Here is an 18,943-nt window from a genome sequence, read left to right as displayed (position 1 = left end):
GAGAAAGAATGAGAGAGACAGACAGAGAGACAGGGAGAGAGACAGACAGAGGGAGAGAGAGGGACAGACAGAGACAGACAGACAGAGATAGAGAGAGACAGGGAGAGAGACAGAGAGGGGGAGAAAAATGAGAGAGACAGACAGAGACACAGAGAAACAGAGACACACAGAGAGACAGACAGAGATAGAGACAGGGAGAGATAGATAGAGAGGGAGAGAAGGGGAACAGACAGAGGGAGACAGAGAGAGAGACAGACAGACAGACAGGCAGGCAGATAGAGAGGGAGAGAGAGAGGGGAGCAGAACCATTTCAGACTGCTTCCAATTTCCTACCTTTACTCAAGGGTGCCTGCAGCTGAGAATCGTGGTCTTCTAGGTCCTGTTGGGTGGGTCCCAGCAGCTGCTGGCCAGATCCAGTGTCCCACAGCATCCCGCCGTCCCAGAGAGCAAGCCCACAGGCAGTGCGAGCTCTATCCTAGGTTGTTATTGCCTCTCCCCCCACCCCCAGCATAGGATTTTTGTCTTTATCACTCATCACTGGCCATTCTGTGGTCAAGGGATAAGGCTCGATGACCCACCTCCTCCCTGCATCTAAACAGACCATGGGCTGAGTTAGGTCTGTGAGCCATAGAGTGTTGATGACTCTTGCCCAGGGCTGAGGTAGCCAAGATGGCTCTATTTCTTTACCCTGGGATTGGACTATCTGGTGTAGATTAACCTCCCCAGGGCTTGGTGGTTTTAGTGCTAGCAGTTGCAGAAGCAGTTCTCTTTGGTAATACTGATACAATAGAATAATAGTTTCTCGAGTGCCTTTATCACCCTTGGCAGCTTCAACTCATTTTCTAGCTTATATCATCCCATGCCACAGAGGCAGACGAGAGGTCTCAAGGTCATCCAAGGGCATGCATGTGCAGAGAGTATCACTGGTCTTGGGATGGACAAAGTGACCCTGATCCAGGTGCCTTGCCTCAGCCTCTGAGCCTCTCCCAACTCTGGAGGCTCCATACAGGAAGAGAGAAAATGCCTTTAGTGTCCTGGGAGCCTCTGAAGACAGGCAGTCTTAGGGGTGCACTTGAAGTCCAACCGGACTGGACAGCCCTGCAGAATCTCGTAGCATTTTTTTTACCATGCTTTGTCCCAAGCAAGGACAAAAGCCAGGCACATGAGTTCGTTTGGGAACTGGAGGCAGGGTGGGTGGGGTGAGACAAGCAATCCTGCCTTTCTCACACCAAAGAGCAGATTCAAGCCTCAGGGCTCCTGGCTACAGCCACAGTCTAGTGGAGTCTGCAAGATCCCTGAGACTGGAGCTTCAGAGCCATGCACAGAACACACACACAGCTGTTCCTGTAATTGGGCCCCATTAGGAAAGTGTGCGGTCTTGTCTGGCGGCCGCTCTCAGCCTCCCTCTGCCCCCTAACACAGTGGTCTCAAGTTAGCAATGCAGCTGTGACTAAACCCAGACATTTGAAGCTCTGCCACCCTGTCCCCTTCCAGCAGATTGGAAACATCGTTTGTGAGAGAGATGACAAAGTTCCTTACACCCTTTCCTATTTGTTTCTTCAAACGGAACCAGTTCCACAGAGGCCAAATGAGATAACAGCCCTGTGCAGGTCCTGTGGAGTCGGCAATGTGACACTGGATATGTGTCCCAGCTTCTCTTTGAGCCTCTACATTCTCTGGCATAGACAGAGATGTTTACTGAGAGCAAGGAGTAAGACCCAGGAGTGCCCCTGAGGCGGAACCTCATGGCCCTTAGTCTCCTTGTTACTTTGTTGCAGGTGGGAATGGAAATAGTGGTACCCTAGCCTCCTTGTTGCTACTTTGTGAAACTCAGAAGTGTGCATGGGCAATCTGCTTGTGAGAATCAGAGTGTGGTAAATCCAGGTGGGAACACGATGAAGGGAAAATGGGACCAGATGGGGGGGTTGGGGGAGCATTGTAAAAGGAACACCTGTGGTGGTGGTAATCTTTTCATCTCTAGAATGCACTATAGCCCCCTTTTCTCTTTTAGTGTACGTATGCATGTTCATGTGTGTGCACGAGAGTGTGTGGTTGCAGATGCACATGTCTGCACTGGCATGCAGAAGCTAGAGGCTGACACTAGGTATTTTCTCTGGCCCTCCACCTTAGTTTTTCAAGCAATCTCTCACTGAACCTTAAGCTCACTGACTTGTCTACACTAGATGGCCAGGAGATCCCTCTGTCCCTCTGCCTTTCCAACACCGGAATTACAGGTGAATCGAGCTTATTAAGATTTTTAAAGAGTGATGCGTATGCATGTATGCCCTTGTGAGTTTCTGTGCATTTATATACATGTAAGTGTCTGGGAAGGCCTACATCTTTGGATCCCTGGGAGCTGGAGTTAGAGGCAATTGTGAACTGCTTAAATATGGGTTCTGGGAACCAAATCTGGGTTCTCTTGCAAGAGCAGTGAATGCTCTTAACTGCTGAGCTATCTTTTCAGACCCTGTACCCCATATTTTTACATGAGTGCTAGGAATTTGAACTCAGGGCTTTAAGCTTATGCTTCAAACACTTTGCCAACTGAGCTAGTGGTGGCAGCAGTGGTGGAGTCGGCAGTGGCAGCTCCTCCTATTCCTCCTCTTCCTCTTCCTCCTTCTCTTCTTCCTCCCCTCCCCCTCTTCCTCTTCCTCTTCCTCTTCCTCCTTCTCTTCTTCCTCCCCTCCCCCTCTTCCTCTTCCTCTTCCTCCTTCTCTTCTTCCTCCCCTCCCCCTCTTCCTCTTCCTCTTTCTCCTTCTCTTCTTCCTCATCCTTCTCCTCTTCCTCCTTCTTCTCTGCTTCCTCCTCTTCTTTTTCTTCTTCCTCCTCTTCTTTCCCCCCCTCTTCATCTTCTTCCTCCCTCTCCTCCCCTTCCTCTTCTTCCTCCTCCTCTCCCTCCTCCTCATCTTCCTCCTTTCTCTCCTTCCCTCTCCTCCTTACAGGATCTGGACTTGTTTCACTTTGGTGCACTCCTGCCTCCAGATAATAAATAGCCCGTCAAACCCCAGTGAGAAAGTTATGTCACAGCCCCAGAGGAGCTGAGTGGCCCGGGGTCGAGCCCCTAGGGCCTCCATCATAGGAGATCTAAGAGCTTTCTCTTCACTTATGATTATTAAAGATCGCCCTAACAAACAAGCCATCGATAAGTAGGGTCAGGTTGAAGTGCATTAATATAATTCTATCAATATCAAGGTTATTTCTATAACTAGAAAGGTTGAAAGTAAAAGACAAATGTTTGTGTGGAGCCATTAGTCAGTCTGATGACTTGTTTTTCCCACCAAGGAAGCAAAGGCCCTCAGGAGACAATGAGGCTCAATGTCTATAGGACCATTGTGGGTCTCTATGGGGCTGCCATCATGGATTCCGGGTGACATCTGTGGCAACCACTGTCCTGCCAGCCTGGACGGGAGGAAGGTTGTCTGATAATATCAACTGTTTAATATCCTTGTGTGTCCTTGGGGGATTTCCAGAGCTCTCTGAAGTAAGGTGAGAGAATGACCACAGGGTCCTGGAGTGTGAGTGGATGAGCTACCTCTGGGTTTGTGATGGACCACGCTCAGAATTGGTGCAAGCAGTGGGAGACTGAACAAAGGAAGGAGGCTTGGGTGTTCCTGTCTGCAGTTGGCACAGACATCTGTTCTGAGGGCCGGGAGTGCAGGTTAGCATAGAGCGCTCTCTTAATGTGCTTCCATTCCCAGCATCAAAAAAAAAAAAAAAAAAAGGAAGGAAGACAGGAGCAGAGGCAGAAAAGAAGGAAAGGGATGGGAAAACAGAAGGAAAGGAGAGGGAAGGGAAGGAAAAGAAATGGAAAAGAAAGGAAAAGGAGAGAGTCAGGGAAAGAAGGGAGAGAACAAGGGAGGAAGAAAAGGAGAGAGAGAGGAGTGAGGGAAGGAAGGAGAAAAGGAGGGAGGGAGGGGAGGAGGGAGAGAGGGGAGGAGTAAAGGAAGGAAGGAAGGAAGGAAGGAAGGGAGGGAGGGAGGGAGGGAGGGATACAGGGAGGCTGTCCTGGTGCAGAAAGGTTTCAGACAACACAGAGCCTCCCTTACTTACCACAAATTAGTCTCTTGGAACTTGCAAGAACATTTACAGCTAGCTACCTTCCGTTTCCTGTCCAAGTCTGAATACTCCAGATTCCTCCTATAAATGCTACATCATTGAGTTCACTCCGGGCCCGGTGTAATATCTGCCAGACTCACCTGTGCCCCTCTGTCTGAATGGTTAGTGCTTTGCGGCAAGCGAAGACCTTGTTGTGTTAAGTGTTCTTATTACAGAACATCAACTATCATGAGCCTTTGGAGGTCACCGAGGCACAAGGTTGAGTATGTAGTTATGGATGTGAAGAACATGGTGTCTGCAAGCTCACTGCGTGCACGGACCCCCAGTGTGGCTTTTAGACCACCAGTCAGGTGGCTGTTGAAGAGTGTTTCCATGCACCTACTGGCCATGTCTGGCACACTGGAGCCTCCACTCCGTGAAGCTTCCATCAGGTGCCTGTAGGGCTGCTTCTGTCGATGCTGTTGGCAGTGGCTTAGGTTCCAGTGGTCCCCATCAGTGTCCAGGAGTGGCTGGTATCACAGATCTAGCCCATGACTGTTTAGTGTCTCTGGGGCCTCATGCCTGGCTTGTCTCTGCTGCTGGATGCCTTCTCTGCCTGTTGCCTTTGCCCTCTGGTGGGGCGACCAACTGCTCCAACCAGAACAGTCTAATCTCTGCTAGCCTTCACTGGGGTGAAGAGCTGGTAGAAAAATGTAGGGTAAGGGTGAAGACGGAAGAGTCAGGATCAAGGGTCAAGGTAACTTTCTGCTCGTTTGAAACTGACATCTGTCACCCTGTGCCAAGTGTCCAGCATAGGAAGGCAGGGCCTCTCTGATCAGTTCTGTGGCAGCTGAGGTGAAGTGCCCACCACTCACTCCAGCTCCTCACCTCCTACTGATTCTGGTCCCTTCTGGTCCTGGTCCTCAGCTCACTGCCTGGGAGGGGAGGGGCACGAGAACCTACCAAGCTAGACTCATCACTCTCCCCTTCCTGGGCTGTAGCCTCTATCTAGATCCCTTGGTGGCCAGGAGTGCCTTCATAGACGGTGAGGCCTCCTGACTCTTATCAGCCTCCAAGGAGGACAGAGAGAGGGGCTGGGATCTCCATAGCCTGTTGTGCTGAGGAACTCTTAAGCTGACCAGCACCTATGAAGTGAAGCTGAGCAGAAAGGCTGCCTTCCTGTGTCGGGAGGGATCACAACCTTGCAGGGTGGCCCCGCCTTAGGGGAGAGCCAACCCCTTGATTGGAAAGCTGTATACTGAATGAGGCTCAGGAAGCCCTTCATTGGGCCAATCTGCATATGCCCCTCTCTTCAAAAGGACAGCTTTCAGATTGGGAAGTCTGAGAGAACTCTTGCACATAGCCCCCAGAGGGTGGCCAGCCCAGGCCTGACCCTCCTTCTGGCCTGCTGAGGATGGTGCCGGAACATGTTAATAGGCTAGCCTTTAGGTGGCTGGGAGCAGAGGGAGATATCTTTCCCATCTGGTCCTTTTTTTGGTGGGGGGCGGATGAGATGTTTCTATAGACTCTGTGCTAGCAGATGCTGGGTGACCTGAGGTCATAGGCCAGGGCTAGACCACACCATCTTCTTGCAGTATCCCTCAGGGAAGGAACTACCCATCACCAACCACCTTTGCTGCCTCTCTTGGGGCCCTCACTGGACTCACGGCAGGGTTCACAGTATCCTCTGTCCTGACTCCACCCAAGTGCTGTGCAGATGTGAGAAGGCTCTTTTGCCTCTGTGAGCTGTTTCCTTCTCAGGAGAGCAATGACATAAGCCCTGTGACACAAGTCCTCAGCTCAGCAACCAACTCAACCCAACCCTTGGCTTTCCTCCATCCGACTGTCTGATGGTGACCCTCTTGTCTCTTAAACAGCCTCCATCTCTAGCCCCAGGAAAGCTAGACAGATTCCTGTTAGTAGTGGGGTGTCAGGCAGGTGGGACAAAGTGCACCATAGCACACCACACACAGGGTGAATGAGAAAGTCACCTGACTCTCATAGCTGACCAGGGAAGCTAGTGGCCACCCAGAACAGCATGGATATGCAGCCCCCATCCCTACAGGCCGTCCTTACTCCCTGCCTCTACCATTTGTCTGTCCCAGCTCCATCTCTGCCACCTGTCACACCGTCAGTGTCCACTTGTATTTGTTCTCAGTAAAACCCAGCTCCCTGAGCCAAGACTCCAGGCCTTCCCGCCAGGGCAGCACCTCTGTCTCTGTGGGAAAGAGCTCTTTACTCTGTCCCACCTTTGCTGGTTCTCAACTCCACTCCATCCCTGCTTACCCCCACCTCAGGATCCCTAAGTCAAGAGGAACCCAGGCTCACTGGCCCTTACCCAAGGCTTTCTCTCTTGTTAATGTTCTGAGTATAGCGAAGGAACAACTGTTTGGTGTGTTATGGTTATGTGTTATAGCTCCAAGTCACTTTCTGCTAGCCAGTGTAGACAGAGGTACTCCATGAGTGCCCACAGATAAGGCTAAGAAGGCATAGTAGCCCGAGACAGACAGACAGAGACCCTATAACCCGCGTATCTGATCCGTCTGCAATAGGCAGCCACAAGCACTAGGCAGCCTCTCCTGGACGAGGTGTCCCGACAGTGCGATCACACAACCAGAACTGCCCGTGAACAGAGTGTTCTTGGATCATCTGAGAGCAGCCAACCCGTGCCCAGGTTCTGGGTCTGCACCACTGTGCTGGCCAGGCAGCACAAGACAGGCCTGTGCCTGAAGGAAAATGGTTGGGCACGCAGCTAAGACCCACTGGCCCCAACAGGCCGTGAAAGAGGGCCGGGCACAGCCCATCCAAGTCATGATGCGTATGGGATTGGGGTTCTACCACACCCTTCACGGGGAGTGGGTTTCACGGGAGACTTCTGAGAAAAATCACCACCTCTCCTCACACAGAGCTAGAGACCAAGTGACCCAGGGTTTTTGGCCAAATAGGAGGGCTTTAGAAAGTAAAATGACGTCAGCATTCTCTAGGGACTGGTCTCTCAGAAGCAACCCCGGAGGGGGAATGGGGGTGGGAAATGCCCCTGAGGAGAGGAGGGCTGGCTGAGTGCACACAGGCAGACAAGCGTGGAGACCTCTCTGCATTTCAGGGATGGTCCTCTGCTGCCTGAAGTCCTCTGCTGCTGTGCTAGACTGTGTAAATATTTTTCTTAGGAGGGAAGAGAGCCTCCATTCATTAGACAGCTCTCGCTTGTAGGAACTGAGAAGTATCTGTTTAGGCATAAAAGCTAAAAACAGTGTCTACTGCTCTTTAAAAAAAAAATCATTTCTGCAGCTCAAACACCGCCAAGCTGGTTTTTTTTTTTTTTCAAACACAATAAATAAATAAATATGACCCCACTCTCCCAGCTGAGAGCTCAGGAGTTTGTGTCAACATGGCCGGATCCTTTGCTCTGGAAGCCAGTGCTGGCCTGGGGATTCAGAACATCTCCGGGTTCCCACTAGAACTGCCAACGGGAAGTGTCCCAGTTTAGCGCTGGCCAGCACGCCAGCTATGGGGAGTGTCCCTCTCCTAGGGAGATCCGGACAGGCGTCAGGTGTGGGACCTATCAGAAGGGAGGGACACATGGCTGTTTTCTTCAAATGTGTCTGACCCACCCTCTCTGTCCCTGCAGAGCCCAAGCGGCCTACACTCTGATGCTCCCTGCCCTCAGGCCATCTCCTTGGCTTTCCCTCTCTGCTTTCCCCCTGACTGTTTCCCAGTGACCGAGCCCAATTGTTGCCACCCCTGGGCTCTCTCATGAAGGAGAGGAGTCCCAGAAGTGTCAGACAACCCAGGAGATGACCAACTTCTGGTGTCATTGTGGTCTCCCTTGATGGGGCTCCTGTACCCCTTAGAGCTGGCAGAACGAACGTCCTGACTATAAGATGCTGGTATGGGAAGAGCATTGAGGGTGAACGTTACTCTTTAAGAACCTCGCCTCCCAGACTTTGGTGACAGCTGGGTGGTCAGTGAAGCATTTTCTGCACAGATAGGAAGACCTGAGTTCAGTCTCCCGGAACTCCTGTGTAACGAAATCCATGTGTGGCGGTACATATCTCTAATCCCTATGCTGGGGAGGTAGAGAGAGGATAAGACCCAGAGCTCACTGACCAGCCAGCCCAGCTGAGTCAGTAAGTTCCAGGACAATGAGGGACTCTACCAGCAGTATCCATTAGTCTCAAAATACATGTATGTATATGTCCTGTCATCCAGAAAGAGGCAGCTACTGACAGCACGAGGTGATTCCTCTCTAACAGCTACCTGGGTTTAAATCAAGGTAGCCCCATGTGGTCCCATTCTTTAGCTTATGAGCAGAAAACCCTGCTGTAAGGGTGGACCCCAAAGTGGTCAACGCTGCTGCTGACAGAGGAGGTCAGCAGCCACCATTCTGTATCTCTGCCTATATTGTCCCCCTAACAACCCTGAGCTCTGGAGCCCACAGCCTCCTCCAGTCAGCAAGCAAGGCTCAGAGCCAGAATAGGATGCCTGGGAGTCTCCGTCATCGCCCCCTTAATACTATCACAAACACCGTTCCCCTCTCCCCACCCAGAAGAGATCCTACAGTCAGCTTCCTGGTAGTTCTAGGCTTAGACAAATCCCTGGATCCAGAGAAAGGACTTCAAAATAGATACGGAAGAAATATGGACTACAGAGACATGGGCTATGTGCAAAGACCAGGCGACAGCTCAGAGCAAGCCGGGACCATGCTCCCAGTCTAGCTGTCTGGCTTTGGAGTAGCCTTGTGTTGGGACCCCTGCTGGCCTCCTCTCATAAGTCTGCTCCCAGATTCTTTGAAGGGAGAGACGCCTTCTGGGATCCATTTGTGACACCAAACAGAAAGTCGGCCCCCTTGGGGGACATGCCAGAGTTTCAGAGCTGTGAGCCTATGAGATGCCTGTATGTATGTGTGTACTCTTCACCAACCTCTTGGAGAACAGAGGGTATTTATTTTAAGAGTCAAAAAAGATGTTTTGAGCAACCCCACTTAGCTAAATCCTGGCACTGGTACCCGAGAGAGAGAAGCTAAATGCCGCAGGTCAAACCTCGTTTTTTTGGCTAAAATGTTCAATCAAAACACACCTAATACTTCTGCTGGGGTGCGGGGGAGACATTGAGAGCCTCGGGCAGCCACTGCCAGCGATCAGCAAGCCAGCAGTGCGTACGCCGAGGCTGAGCTAGCAACATAAAGAGGGTTTTCAGTAAACGGCAGACCAGTCAGGGAGGAAGCCAAGGCTGAGAGGCTCCGGAGTGTGTCCGGCGGTTTCTCCACCCAAGGTCAGCCGCGGGTGAGGAGGCCTCATTAAAGATATTTCTACCTGGCAAGGCTGGTATTAAACCAGATCCCAGCTCAAACCTTCCCTTGCAGGAGGGCTCTGGAAACTCATGAGGTGCCAGCTTCCTCTGAGGGTGTGATGCTCCGTGCCCCAGTGACTAAAGAAGCCTGCCATGGGGTACTTCCTGATCCTAAGCAGATCACAGTGTGTCTCAGTCCAAGCTTGTGTGCCCCATAGCACAGTAAACATCTACTCAAAAGTATGTGTGAAGAGGCCAAGGAACAGAGCCCCAGCCCCGTCCCAAGGCCAGCCAGGCCCTGTGACCTAGGAAGCACAAGGCTGTTTGTTCCCTCTTACTTGGTGACTCTTGAAGAGTTTGGGATTAGGTTGTAGGTGTCCCTGTGTGTGTCTCCGTCTGGTTGCAAACTCTAGGCTAGGTAGGAGCCATTGCCAAGGCTGTGCCGACTCCTCTGGGAGTGAAGGAGCCCACAACGACATAGCAGATGGGTTATCTTATCTCATTTGGCTACTTCTTAGCCTCTGGTGTGATCGCACTCATCTGTAGGTCCATTGGAAAACAGTTTCTATTCCACTAAGTTCAAGGATGGTTGGGAGAAGGCTGTGCGGCCACACACAAGCCATCTTGCTAGAGCTGCTGAGCATATCAGCCACTCTTGCACAGTGCGAAGCAGGCTTAGATCTCCAGACACAAGCTTTTTCCTCTTAGAAGGAAGGAATCTCTCTTAAAAAAAAAAGTTCCCTCAGAGACAGCCATATACTCCGGAATGGTGAATGCGATCACGAGCAGGTGATAAGCCTGTCCCAGGGAGCCTTGTTGGCTGCTGGTGCCCTTGCAAGGATCTGAAGCTTGACTGAGCACACAGAGAGCTAAGCAGGCAGAGCTATGCAAAGCCACAGTTCTGGCCTTGGCTCCACATTTATCAGTAACACAGGCTGCAGTTTTCCTGTCAGGAGGCTGAGCTGGGACAGGAACACCCCCTTACTTTTAGAGATTCCTTGGAGATGGGGTGGCCCATCCCTTCCAGTAAATCCAGACAGCCCCTCTTTCTTGAAGTAGCAGAACAGCCAGTGGCACCTCATACCCCACCCTGTATCCCAGTCCTCTTCAGTGTCAAGCACTGCGTTGACATCGGTGTGTTGGTACAAGGTGACTGTGGAATGCCACCAAGCAAGCTCCTTAGACTGGTCCTAAAACATCACATGGTCTCCTGTGACCTGTCTGCTGACAGGTTCAGCAAACACTGCACACTCTCAGGGAATTTGAAAGCAAGCGTGAGTGTGTGTGTGTGTGTGTGTGTGTGTGTGTGTGTGTGTGTGTGTGCGCACGCGCATGCGCATCTGTTCCCCTGAAGCTTGGGACCCTAAGAAAGAATCCTAACAGAGGAGTTGACCAGTAGAGCATCCAGCAAAGAGGACAGGCATCTCAGGATTCCTCATGCTCTGTGTCAGTATAGGGATCTCCATTCAGTAAGCTAATGGGGTTTGGAGCTATGCATTAGGTTTGGGACAGTGCCTGCTCCTTATTGAACGTATAGATAGGACACAGTTTCCACAAGTGGCATCTTCCCTATGGCTCCTCGCTACTTGCCTGTGTCTCTCCTTCTCAGTGTAAGGCAACCTTTACTAGTTTTCTCCTTCTGGCTGAAGCCAGACCATTGAAAGCCAAAAGAGCTGATGGCCAATAGGAATGGCACTCACCCTGCCCTGGGTGGGCTGCAGCACAGAACTACCACTGTGCATATATTTAACAAAGAGGTCTCCATCACTGCTGGGAACAGCACCCAGGGTACAGATTTGGATAGATTGTGTCTACGTAGCAGGAAGAGGCCTCCTAGGGTAAACTTTGCCTCTAGTGCATGAGTGGAAAAGGGCCTTTCTAGGGTTCAGTGGTCAGTCTTAATGTATCCTCCTGTCTAGATTTATAGGGTCCCCTCCAACATCCCTGGCTTTGAGAGAGGCGAGAAACCGTAGGCGGTGCACAGGCACAATGGTCCACAGCTCAGCTCCGACCGGCTTCTGTGGCTGAATCCAGCCTGGCTGAGCAGAGCCCATCACTGGTCCCTGACAGCCTCCTCTGGAGGCCTGAGTTTTGCATGGCGTTCACCTTGCCTTGCTTCAGTCTTGCTTAGAGTCACTTTCCAAACCACACTTTCAGGATTTATTAAAAGAAACATCATAAAATTCCCAATGGGTTAGAATTTCCCAACATTTAGAATATGACTTCTTGTTATTACAGCTGAGGCCCGGCAGAGCCTGTTTGGCTACACTTTGGTTCCCTGTCCGGCCTGCACAGGCACACATGGGCACCTCAGGGAAGTGTGAAGGGAGGGAAGGAAAGCCCTCAGGCCTGACACCACTCCTCATTGTATTTTTCAAGTATGGTTTTCCATCTTGGCTCCTATTTTCATGGAAGTGACATTATAATTTACGAACATGAGTCTATGTGCTTCCAGTCCAGAAGGGGAAAAGAAAGTCCGTTCTCTACCACTCCTTTGTTGTTTGTCGGTCTGCTTAGCTTCGGCACTTCACATCTGGTCACTGACATGCCAGCCCTCTGGAGCAGGGCTGGCAGCTTTCTGAGAGGATATGCCACAGATGTGCAGACACTAGTGGAGGAAAGCTCTAAGGGAGGCTCTGGATCCAAGGCTGGGGGTCTCCCTCCTCTTCTGCCAGATGTGTCTGTGAGGCTCTACGCTACTCACAGCTGGATAGGGAGGGTGTTCAGAGGTCCACCAGGCACCTTCATGATGCTTGGCACCAAAGTGAAGAGGTGCTCACATATACCACAACAAACCTTCTTCCTCCCCAGCGCAGGTCATGTCATTACAGAGCGGTGACATTCTGCTGTCTCAGACTCAGATGGAGTCCTGTGTTGTCCCCTCTGTATCTGCTGTCTCCTAAAGCAGAGCTGAACTCATTTTCCACCCCCACCCCCGAGCTCTGCCTCCTAAGCCAAACTGAAATCCCAGGAGGTCAGGGCCATGCCTGAAGCCTAACTTACCCTTTAGGGCTGGGCAGCCCGGAGCAGAGCCATTTCTACACATGGCTCTGCTTGGGTTTCTGGCAGAGCTCGGTCTGCTGACCCTTTCAAGGTCTGAGCTCCCTGCTTGATGCAATCACAGGTTGCACAGCTTGATGCCTGCCCTGAGATGCTGCGATGCCAGACCTCAGTCTGTGAGGTGGGGGTCTCACACATAGACCATGGGTTCTCAACAGAGCAACACCACAGACCCAGGCAAATGGAGGACTTCCGTTTAGGATAAGGACATTAAACAGATGATCAAGGACACGCAAATTCACTTTGCTTTTCATGGTGGATGTGATGTGACTAGCTATATGAGTCTGCCACGTGAGGGAGGAAAGGGCTAACCTGGTCTACCTATAATTGTAGGTTAGCCCTTTCCTCCCTCATGTTGCTTCAGGATATGTTATCACAAACTAAAAAGTTTTCCATGAGATCTTGCCTTTGTCCTGGCAGGGACATTGATCTGCCCATGGTTCAGAGCCCACTGAAGCTTGAAGGCAATGCCTGTCAAGTCACTAACTGCCCTTTCCAATTGCTTTGCAGCAGATGCTGACGGATACAGAGGTGTCATCCCAGGAGAGCTGCATCAAAAAGGTAGGCAAACACAACCTCACTGCCGTCACCCCAGCACCCTTTCATGCACTTCCTGGTGGGACGACTGTGTGGTCTCCGTTGTTTCTGAACTACAGGGGACAGACACAGTCCAAGCAAGAGCAGAGTGTTATCGCATGCACACGCACACACACTCTATGGATGCTGTTAGGGGAGACCCTCATTTTCACGGTGTGACCAAGGGAGTATCACCTCACCGAGCACACCCAGCTCTTGAGAACAGAGGAGAACCCTATGCCTGTGAGAACGGCTACAGGCTATGCAGACACATGGAAACCAAATAAAGGCAGGTTGTGTTTATTTAACTATCTTCAGTGGATACTCACATGAAAAGAATACCAGGGTTGGGGGCGCGGATTCAACAGATCCTTGTGCGGTGCTCTTAACTCCCAAAGAGGGCTCCAGTGTCACTTTAAGTAAGCAAACCATTAGGCAAAAGAAAAGGCATCAACTGGGTATTGTCTACGCCTTTCTGTATGGTGATGGATCATAGCTGGTTGACAGATATGGCTCTGAGAGACCCAGAGACAGACAGAGAGAGAGAGAGAGAGCTCTGCAGAGGGAAGGACCCAGATGTCCCAGGGACACGCGCAGAGGTGCAAGCATACCCGAGAGTTTACACTGTAGTCTGTATAGAAGCAAGGAGCCTCCCTGAGCTCACTCACCAGGTGCTGCATGCAATGCACATGTGCACAGGAAGACACTCATGTGCATGTGCTCAGACAAGCATCTTATGCTGTGTTCAGGATCTTCCCATGAAGACGCCCAGGAACAAAAGCGGACACAGAGCTCCGTTTACACACATCCCTACCTGGAAGTGGTGGGAGTCTTAGCTCGGGCTGCTGAGTATGCTCCTGCATCAGCAACATGCTGTCCACCGTGTTATTCACCTGGAGTCTTGCACTTGAGGGTCCCTGCCACTCAAGTGAGCAGACAAGCTCAATGTGTAGTAGGCTAGGGATGTGGGCAGAACTCTCTGTCAGGGTTGGGACCTGTCCTCCCAGGCAAACCTGGGCAGCATTTTGGGGGGAAAGTTCTGACAGTGGCCCTTTCTCCCTTTCCTTCCTCCATCTCTCCCCTCTACCTTTTACCTGTACCACAAATCAGATCCTCACTTCCCTCTTTGCCTCTTTGGATAAATTTGTGTTTTCTGAAAGGAGCACGGTAGGGGCTGAAACAGAATTCCTTAACTCAAGAATTGTGGAGTCGTGAAGCACAGTCCACTCCATGCCACAGAGCTGAGGAGTGTGGCGTTCACCGAGACCACCTTGGGGAAAGGTGGAGTCTTGAGGACCCAGCCAGCCTGAGTAGAAAGGTTAAGGCAGGAGGTCAGAGGTCTAGTTCAAATGTAAAGGGCCGGGAAAGAAAGGTGCTGGATGCTCTGCTCTTGAGAGAAAACACAGGATGGGATGAGCCTGGCCACTCTCCTCTTGCTCTGGAGTGGGAGGTAGCTGTGCTGTGTGTGATTTGAGCTCTTTTTCTCTCCCCCTCTATACAAAGTGGTTCCCATGGGGCCCTGTCTAACCTGGTCTCAGGTTATTCTGAGAGCCACTCAAATTTTAAGTACTCTACAGCCAGAGACCGACCCACTGGAAGCTTGGGCCACAGAGCTACCTCAATTGCAGGTCCTGTGATGCCTTTGAAGCCGCAGGCCAGGCTGAGTGAGAGGCTGTCTCAGAGCATCTGTGGGTCAGCACCAGAGCATGGAGAGAACCGGGCTGACTGGCTGCATCCCAGCAGGCTTCTCACAACTCAGCCCAGCCCAGCCCTCGTCCCCCTTCTGTCCTACTAGAGGAGGTTAGAGGCTGTTTCTCTGAGGGGGTTAGGGGCCGAGGAGCTGCTGAACAGGACCGTGTCAGGCATCCACAGCATTTGGGTGTTGTCTGCTTCCCCAGGGTCACAGGAGGGGAATTAAAACCTACTCTGAGGTCTGGAGCTGAGTGGTGGCAGACGAGGGGACTGAACTGGAGATGGGAGTTCTAAGTTAGTAGCAGAGGGGTCACAGGTGCCTCTGAACTTTCATCTAGCTGGAAATGTCTGCTTCACCAGCAGTTTGTCCCTAAAAGCTGTGGTTGGTGTATACTCGTGCCTTTTCCTTGCTGAGGTCACAACACACCAACGACGAAGCCATCAAGTTCCTGCTGTCTAATTTTGTAGTTTAGGTCACCTGAAGGAAGACGTGCACACTGGTATTAAAGATATGGTAGAGGATTGTGGGGGCAAAGAGGCATGTGGAGGCTGTGTGGCCTTGGGCTGGTCAGTGGCCTTCTCTGGGTTCCATCTATTTCCTGCCATCTGTCAGCTTGTGCAAAACATGGTAGATTTGAGCATTAGAGGAGAGGGTACCACAGAGGCGCTGTACTCTTCTTAATTTATTCAGAATTTACAGGAGAAAGAGCTCATGGCCACACAGGCTACACATGGATCACAGGCTACACACGGATCAGCTGTGTCAGGGTTCACATCCAAGACGACAAGCCTGCACTGAGCGAAGCTCCGGCTGGCCTAGTCTGTCTCCTTTCTCCATCCTGCTCCCCTTTGTCCCTCCCTGGACCTGGTCTCCCGTTCACCCCCATTAATCCTTCTGTCTCTTACTCTCAGCATTCCTGTGGGCCCCATTGTCCCCAACATCGTGGCCTCAGGCCCCTCAACCTCTGTGCCCATGTTCCAAACTTCCAGTGCCCAAAGCCCGGTGCCATCTCTGCTCCTGTCCTCCGTGCCCTCGGGGCATGTCACCTGAGCTTCTCCAGAAGTCACTTTGACTATGGTTGGATCCAGCCACGCCTCTTCCCACACTGGAACCCAAGACCTTTGGGGCTGCCCCTCTGCCAGCGACTCTATTTAGTCTGTTTACTTAGAGGGAAGCCCGGGGGCTCCTGGAGAGCAAACATCTGCGGGAGATAATCTAGCGAGCTGTCCATCCATCACTCGGCCGCCCGGCTCCCTGGAGAGCACGACGGAGCCCGTAATAAAAAGGCCGGGAGAAGAGGCTTTGGGGACGAATAAAGAGCCGTGTTAAGGGCTCGCAGAAAATGGATGGAAGACATTATTAAGGCTCAATGGCCGCCTTATCAAAATCCAATAGGATAGACATTTGGCAAAGGCTTAAATTTATTCTTTGACTTTCTGGAGGGTTTGAATTTATCCGTTAACAAGAGTGTAGTCCACCCGGGGAGATGGTATCAGCCGAAGGAATTTTGATTCAATCTCCTCAATGATATGAAAAGGGAAACACAGAGCCCCACGGCCTTTCCCTTTGTCCACTTTATCTTGTTTTCTTTCAGCGTCTTGCAAAGGAAGGAGGTGTTAATACAGGGCGACTGGGGAGAAAACACAAATGAAAGGAAGTGACCCTTTTCTCCTGCGTTTTTATTTCCACCTTTCCTCCCTCTCTCTGCTCCCTCTCCGCTCCCCCCGCCCCCCAAATAAAGAAATCAGGGATTTGTACCCTTCAGACTGGGACTCAGGGCCTGGAAAAGGCCCAGCCAGCATTCCTAGTCCATGGTGGGAGGCATGGAAAGAGTAAAAAATAAATCGAGAGGGTCAGCACCGGGTCCATAAATCTCTTCCAGTTATTATTTCGTACAAAATGCTACAGGTCATAAAAGCCGCCTGATAGCCCTCGAGTGGTTCAAACAGGATGATTGATTGATGTTTACGAAAATCTGTGAAATGGCTATTTGGGTGTTAGACCCCTAGCCTCTCCCACTGGGCTCGGGGACCTTTTTCCCATAGTCTGGTTGTGGATGAGACACCTCTGGTGACCGGAAGCCCAGAGGCCTCATGGCTCACGAAGGATGACTGGAGCCAGGGGTGTGAACTCAGCCTGCTGAGGAAGAGGCAGCCTGGGCAGCCGGGCAGCTACCAAGTGGCTTTGGGCAGCGATTATTTGGATGTCACACATCCGGAGATATAAACAGGGCCACAACAGAGCGAGCAGTTTGCCTCTGCAGACTGTTTCTTCACAGGGAGGCAGGGATTGGTTGATATTGTTGCTATGTAGCTGGAGGGTGAGGTGGTGGGCAGACACACACACTGGGGCTCTGCAACAAGACTCTGACCTGCAGGTCAGGATCTAGCTGGTATTATTGGAACCGGAAGGAAGGCTCTGCACCACCACCCATAGCTTGGCCATCCTGGGTTACACTAAAGGCTTTCACTGAGGTGAGCTTAGAAACCTCTCCTTCTCCTGCCCTTACCAGCCAGCTGGCAGCCCATCAAGGCGCATAACTATACTGCAGTTTGTTTGTTTGTTTTTCTACACACTCTCTTTATTTAAAAAAGCCCCTCAAAACAAAACAACCTCTCCAAAAAACAAAAAAAAAAACAAAAAAAAAACAAAAAAAAAACAACAAAAAACCAAAAAAACCCAAAACAAAACAAAAACACAACTAACACAGCAAACGCTGCGATCGAAATTATTAATTTGCATGTGGGATCAGTTATGTCTTTATGAAATCAAAGTGTGTTTGGCTGCCCCGGAGACAGCCCCGAGTTGATTTTGATAATCTCGAGCTGAATAGACTTGCCTCGTTGCAGTAAGCCAGGGACAAAAGGCTGGACAGTGGTTGAAAGCCCTTTGAGGACATGTCTCTCTTTCCATTGTTCTGGGGTTGCTGATAAAAGAACCGGGAGTCCATTAATTCAGTGAATGAGCATATAGCAAAGTCAGTCCCCTCTTGAGAACAATAATGTTGAGGTCAGCTTCAGTTGCCATGGAAACTAAGTACTCCTAAGAAGTTTGCATCCTTGATTTTGCTGAATCAAAGGCTGCAAAGTGAGGAGGTGTTACACTGCGCCAAGACAGCAGAAAGTCGGGAAGCACTGCCTCCGAGGGTCCCTCTCCCGAGAGGCCCAGGCCACTGGCCTTGGGACCCTCAGTGGCTCTTTGAAACCAGCCTACGTCTGGCTTGAGAGGCCCCTTCTAGGATTCAGTCCGGAGATAGGCAGAAAGCGGTCTGGGGGAAGGGCTGCGGCGGAAGCTCTAGCCACCCCCATCGGGGCAGCTTGGGGGCCCCAGTTGGACTCTGACCTTATCCCTTTGCGGCACTTGAACTAGCTTCTTAGGGCAGGGCCTCGAACTGTGGCCCCTTTGCAAGACGATAAGGGTGACTAATGACCCGTTAGTGTGGCCCTGGTGAGTTACGAGCAGCCCTGAGCTTGGTGATGACTGCATAAACGTACCTCCTCAGCTGAGGTGATGTTGATTGCCCCCCACCCCCACCAGAGGCTCCCTTAAATCAGCTCGAACCATCAGATTAGGTGGGCAGAAGTGCAGCTAATTAATTTCCTGGCGGTAATTTATTACCTGCTCCTGTGGGTGTTGTCTCCAGGGCCCTGCATGTTGGATGAAGGCTGAGACAGTACTCAACCAACTGGAGGTACACAGGGCTTGGGGCAGGCCGGGGGGGGGGGACTGTGTTTATTTCTACCTTTCTGTGAGAAATGTCAGGTTTTGCCTTCTCAGAAACCTCTTTATGGCACCCATGAAGGGTCTGTGGGGAAGTCTCTAGGTAAAGGTCCCAGAGGAGGTCAGGAGAGGTGCCAAGTAGTGGGAAAGCTGCCCGAGCCTACCCTCCCTGGGTTTCTATCAGGGAAGGGAGACCAAGTGCCCCCTGGGGACTCTTCTCCGGGCTCAGAAACTGTCAGCAGAGAGACTGGCCCCTTCCTCTGGAGGCCTAGAGAAGGAGACAATATCCTTTAGCTCATCCCCACCCAGGAACCCCACTCTTGCTTCAAAGCCCTTGGCTTCGAACTTTGAGATCCATCTGCAGAACCGAGTTCACGGTGACCGGCTGTCCAGCCTCACAGCAAACCTGCATCTGTGTGCATACAGGTGACCCTTGTGAGGGTTCTCAGACCCTGTCACTGTCACCCAGGCAGCCCTTGCGAGAGAGTACTGGGAAAGACAGCCAAGTGGCATGGCTTCTCCCGCACCCGGATCTAAGCAGGATTTATTGGGTGTGCTACTGGCTTTATA

The 18,943-nt window shown here is 51.4% G+C and overlaps 1 protein-coding gene across 9 annotated transcripts in view, besides 1 other annotated feature; it reads left to right on the top strand.

The window, feature by feature from the left end:
• Prdm16 (PR domain containing 16) overlaps window positions 1-18,943 on the top strand; it is a 321,239-nt gene that overhangs the window by 147,777 nt on the left and 154,519 nt on the right. For 5 of the 9 annotated variants that reach the window (XM_006539174.4, XM_006539172.4, XM_006539171.4 and 2 more), the window contains exon 3: window positions 12,895-12,945. In XM_006539174.4, the coding sequence (XP_006539237.1) occupies window positions 12,895-12,945 (51 nt within the window). The remainder of the gene's footprint in view (window positions 1-12,894; window positions 12,946-18,943) is intronic. The other 4 variants (XM_006539175.4, XM_006539173.4, NM_001291026.1 and 1 more) reach the window with 1 other exon arrangement.
• Window positions 15,466-18,156: an enhancer, noted in NCBI's record as "VISTA enhancer mm1087". NCBI's record gives its function as "enhancer in: neural tube[5/7] | hindbrain (rhombencephalon)[5/7] | midbrain (mesencephalon)[5/7] | forebrain[5/7] | limb[5/7]" and the evidence as "EXISTENCE:transgenic organism evidence [ECO:0001131][PMID:17130149]".

The sequence above is a fragment of the Mus musculus genome, chromosome 4 (assembly GCF_000001635.26).
Source record: "Mus musculus strain C57BL/6J chromosome 4, GRCm38.p6 C57BL/6J".
Classification (NCBI taxonomy): domain Eukaryota; kingdom Metazoa; phylum Chordata; class Mammalia; order Rodentia; family Muridae; genus Mus; species Mus musculus.
This window is presented reverse-complemented; position numbering and strand designations above follow the sequence as displayed.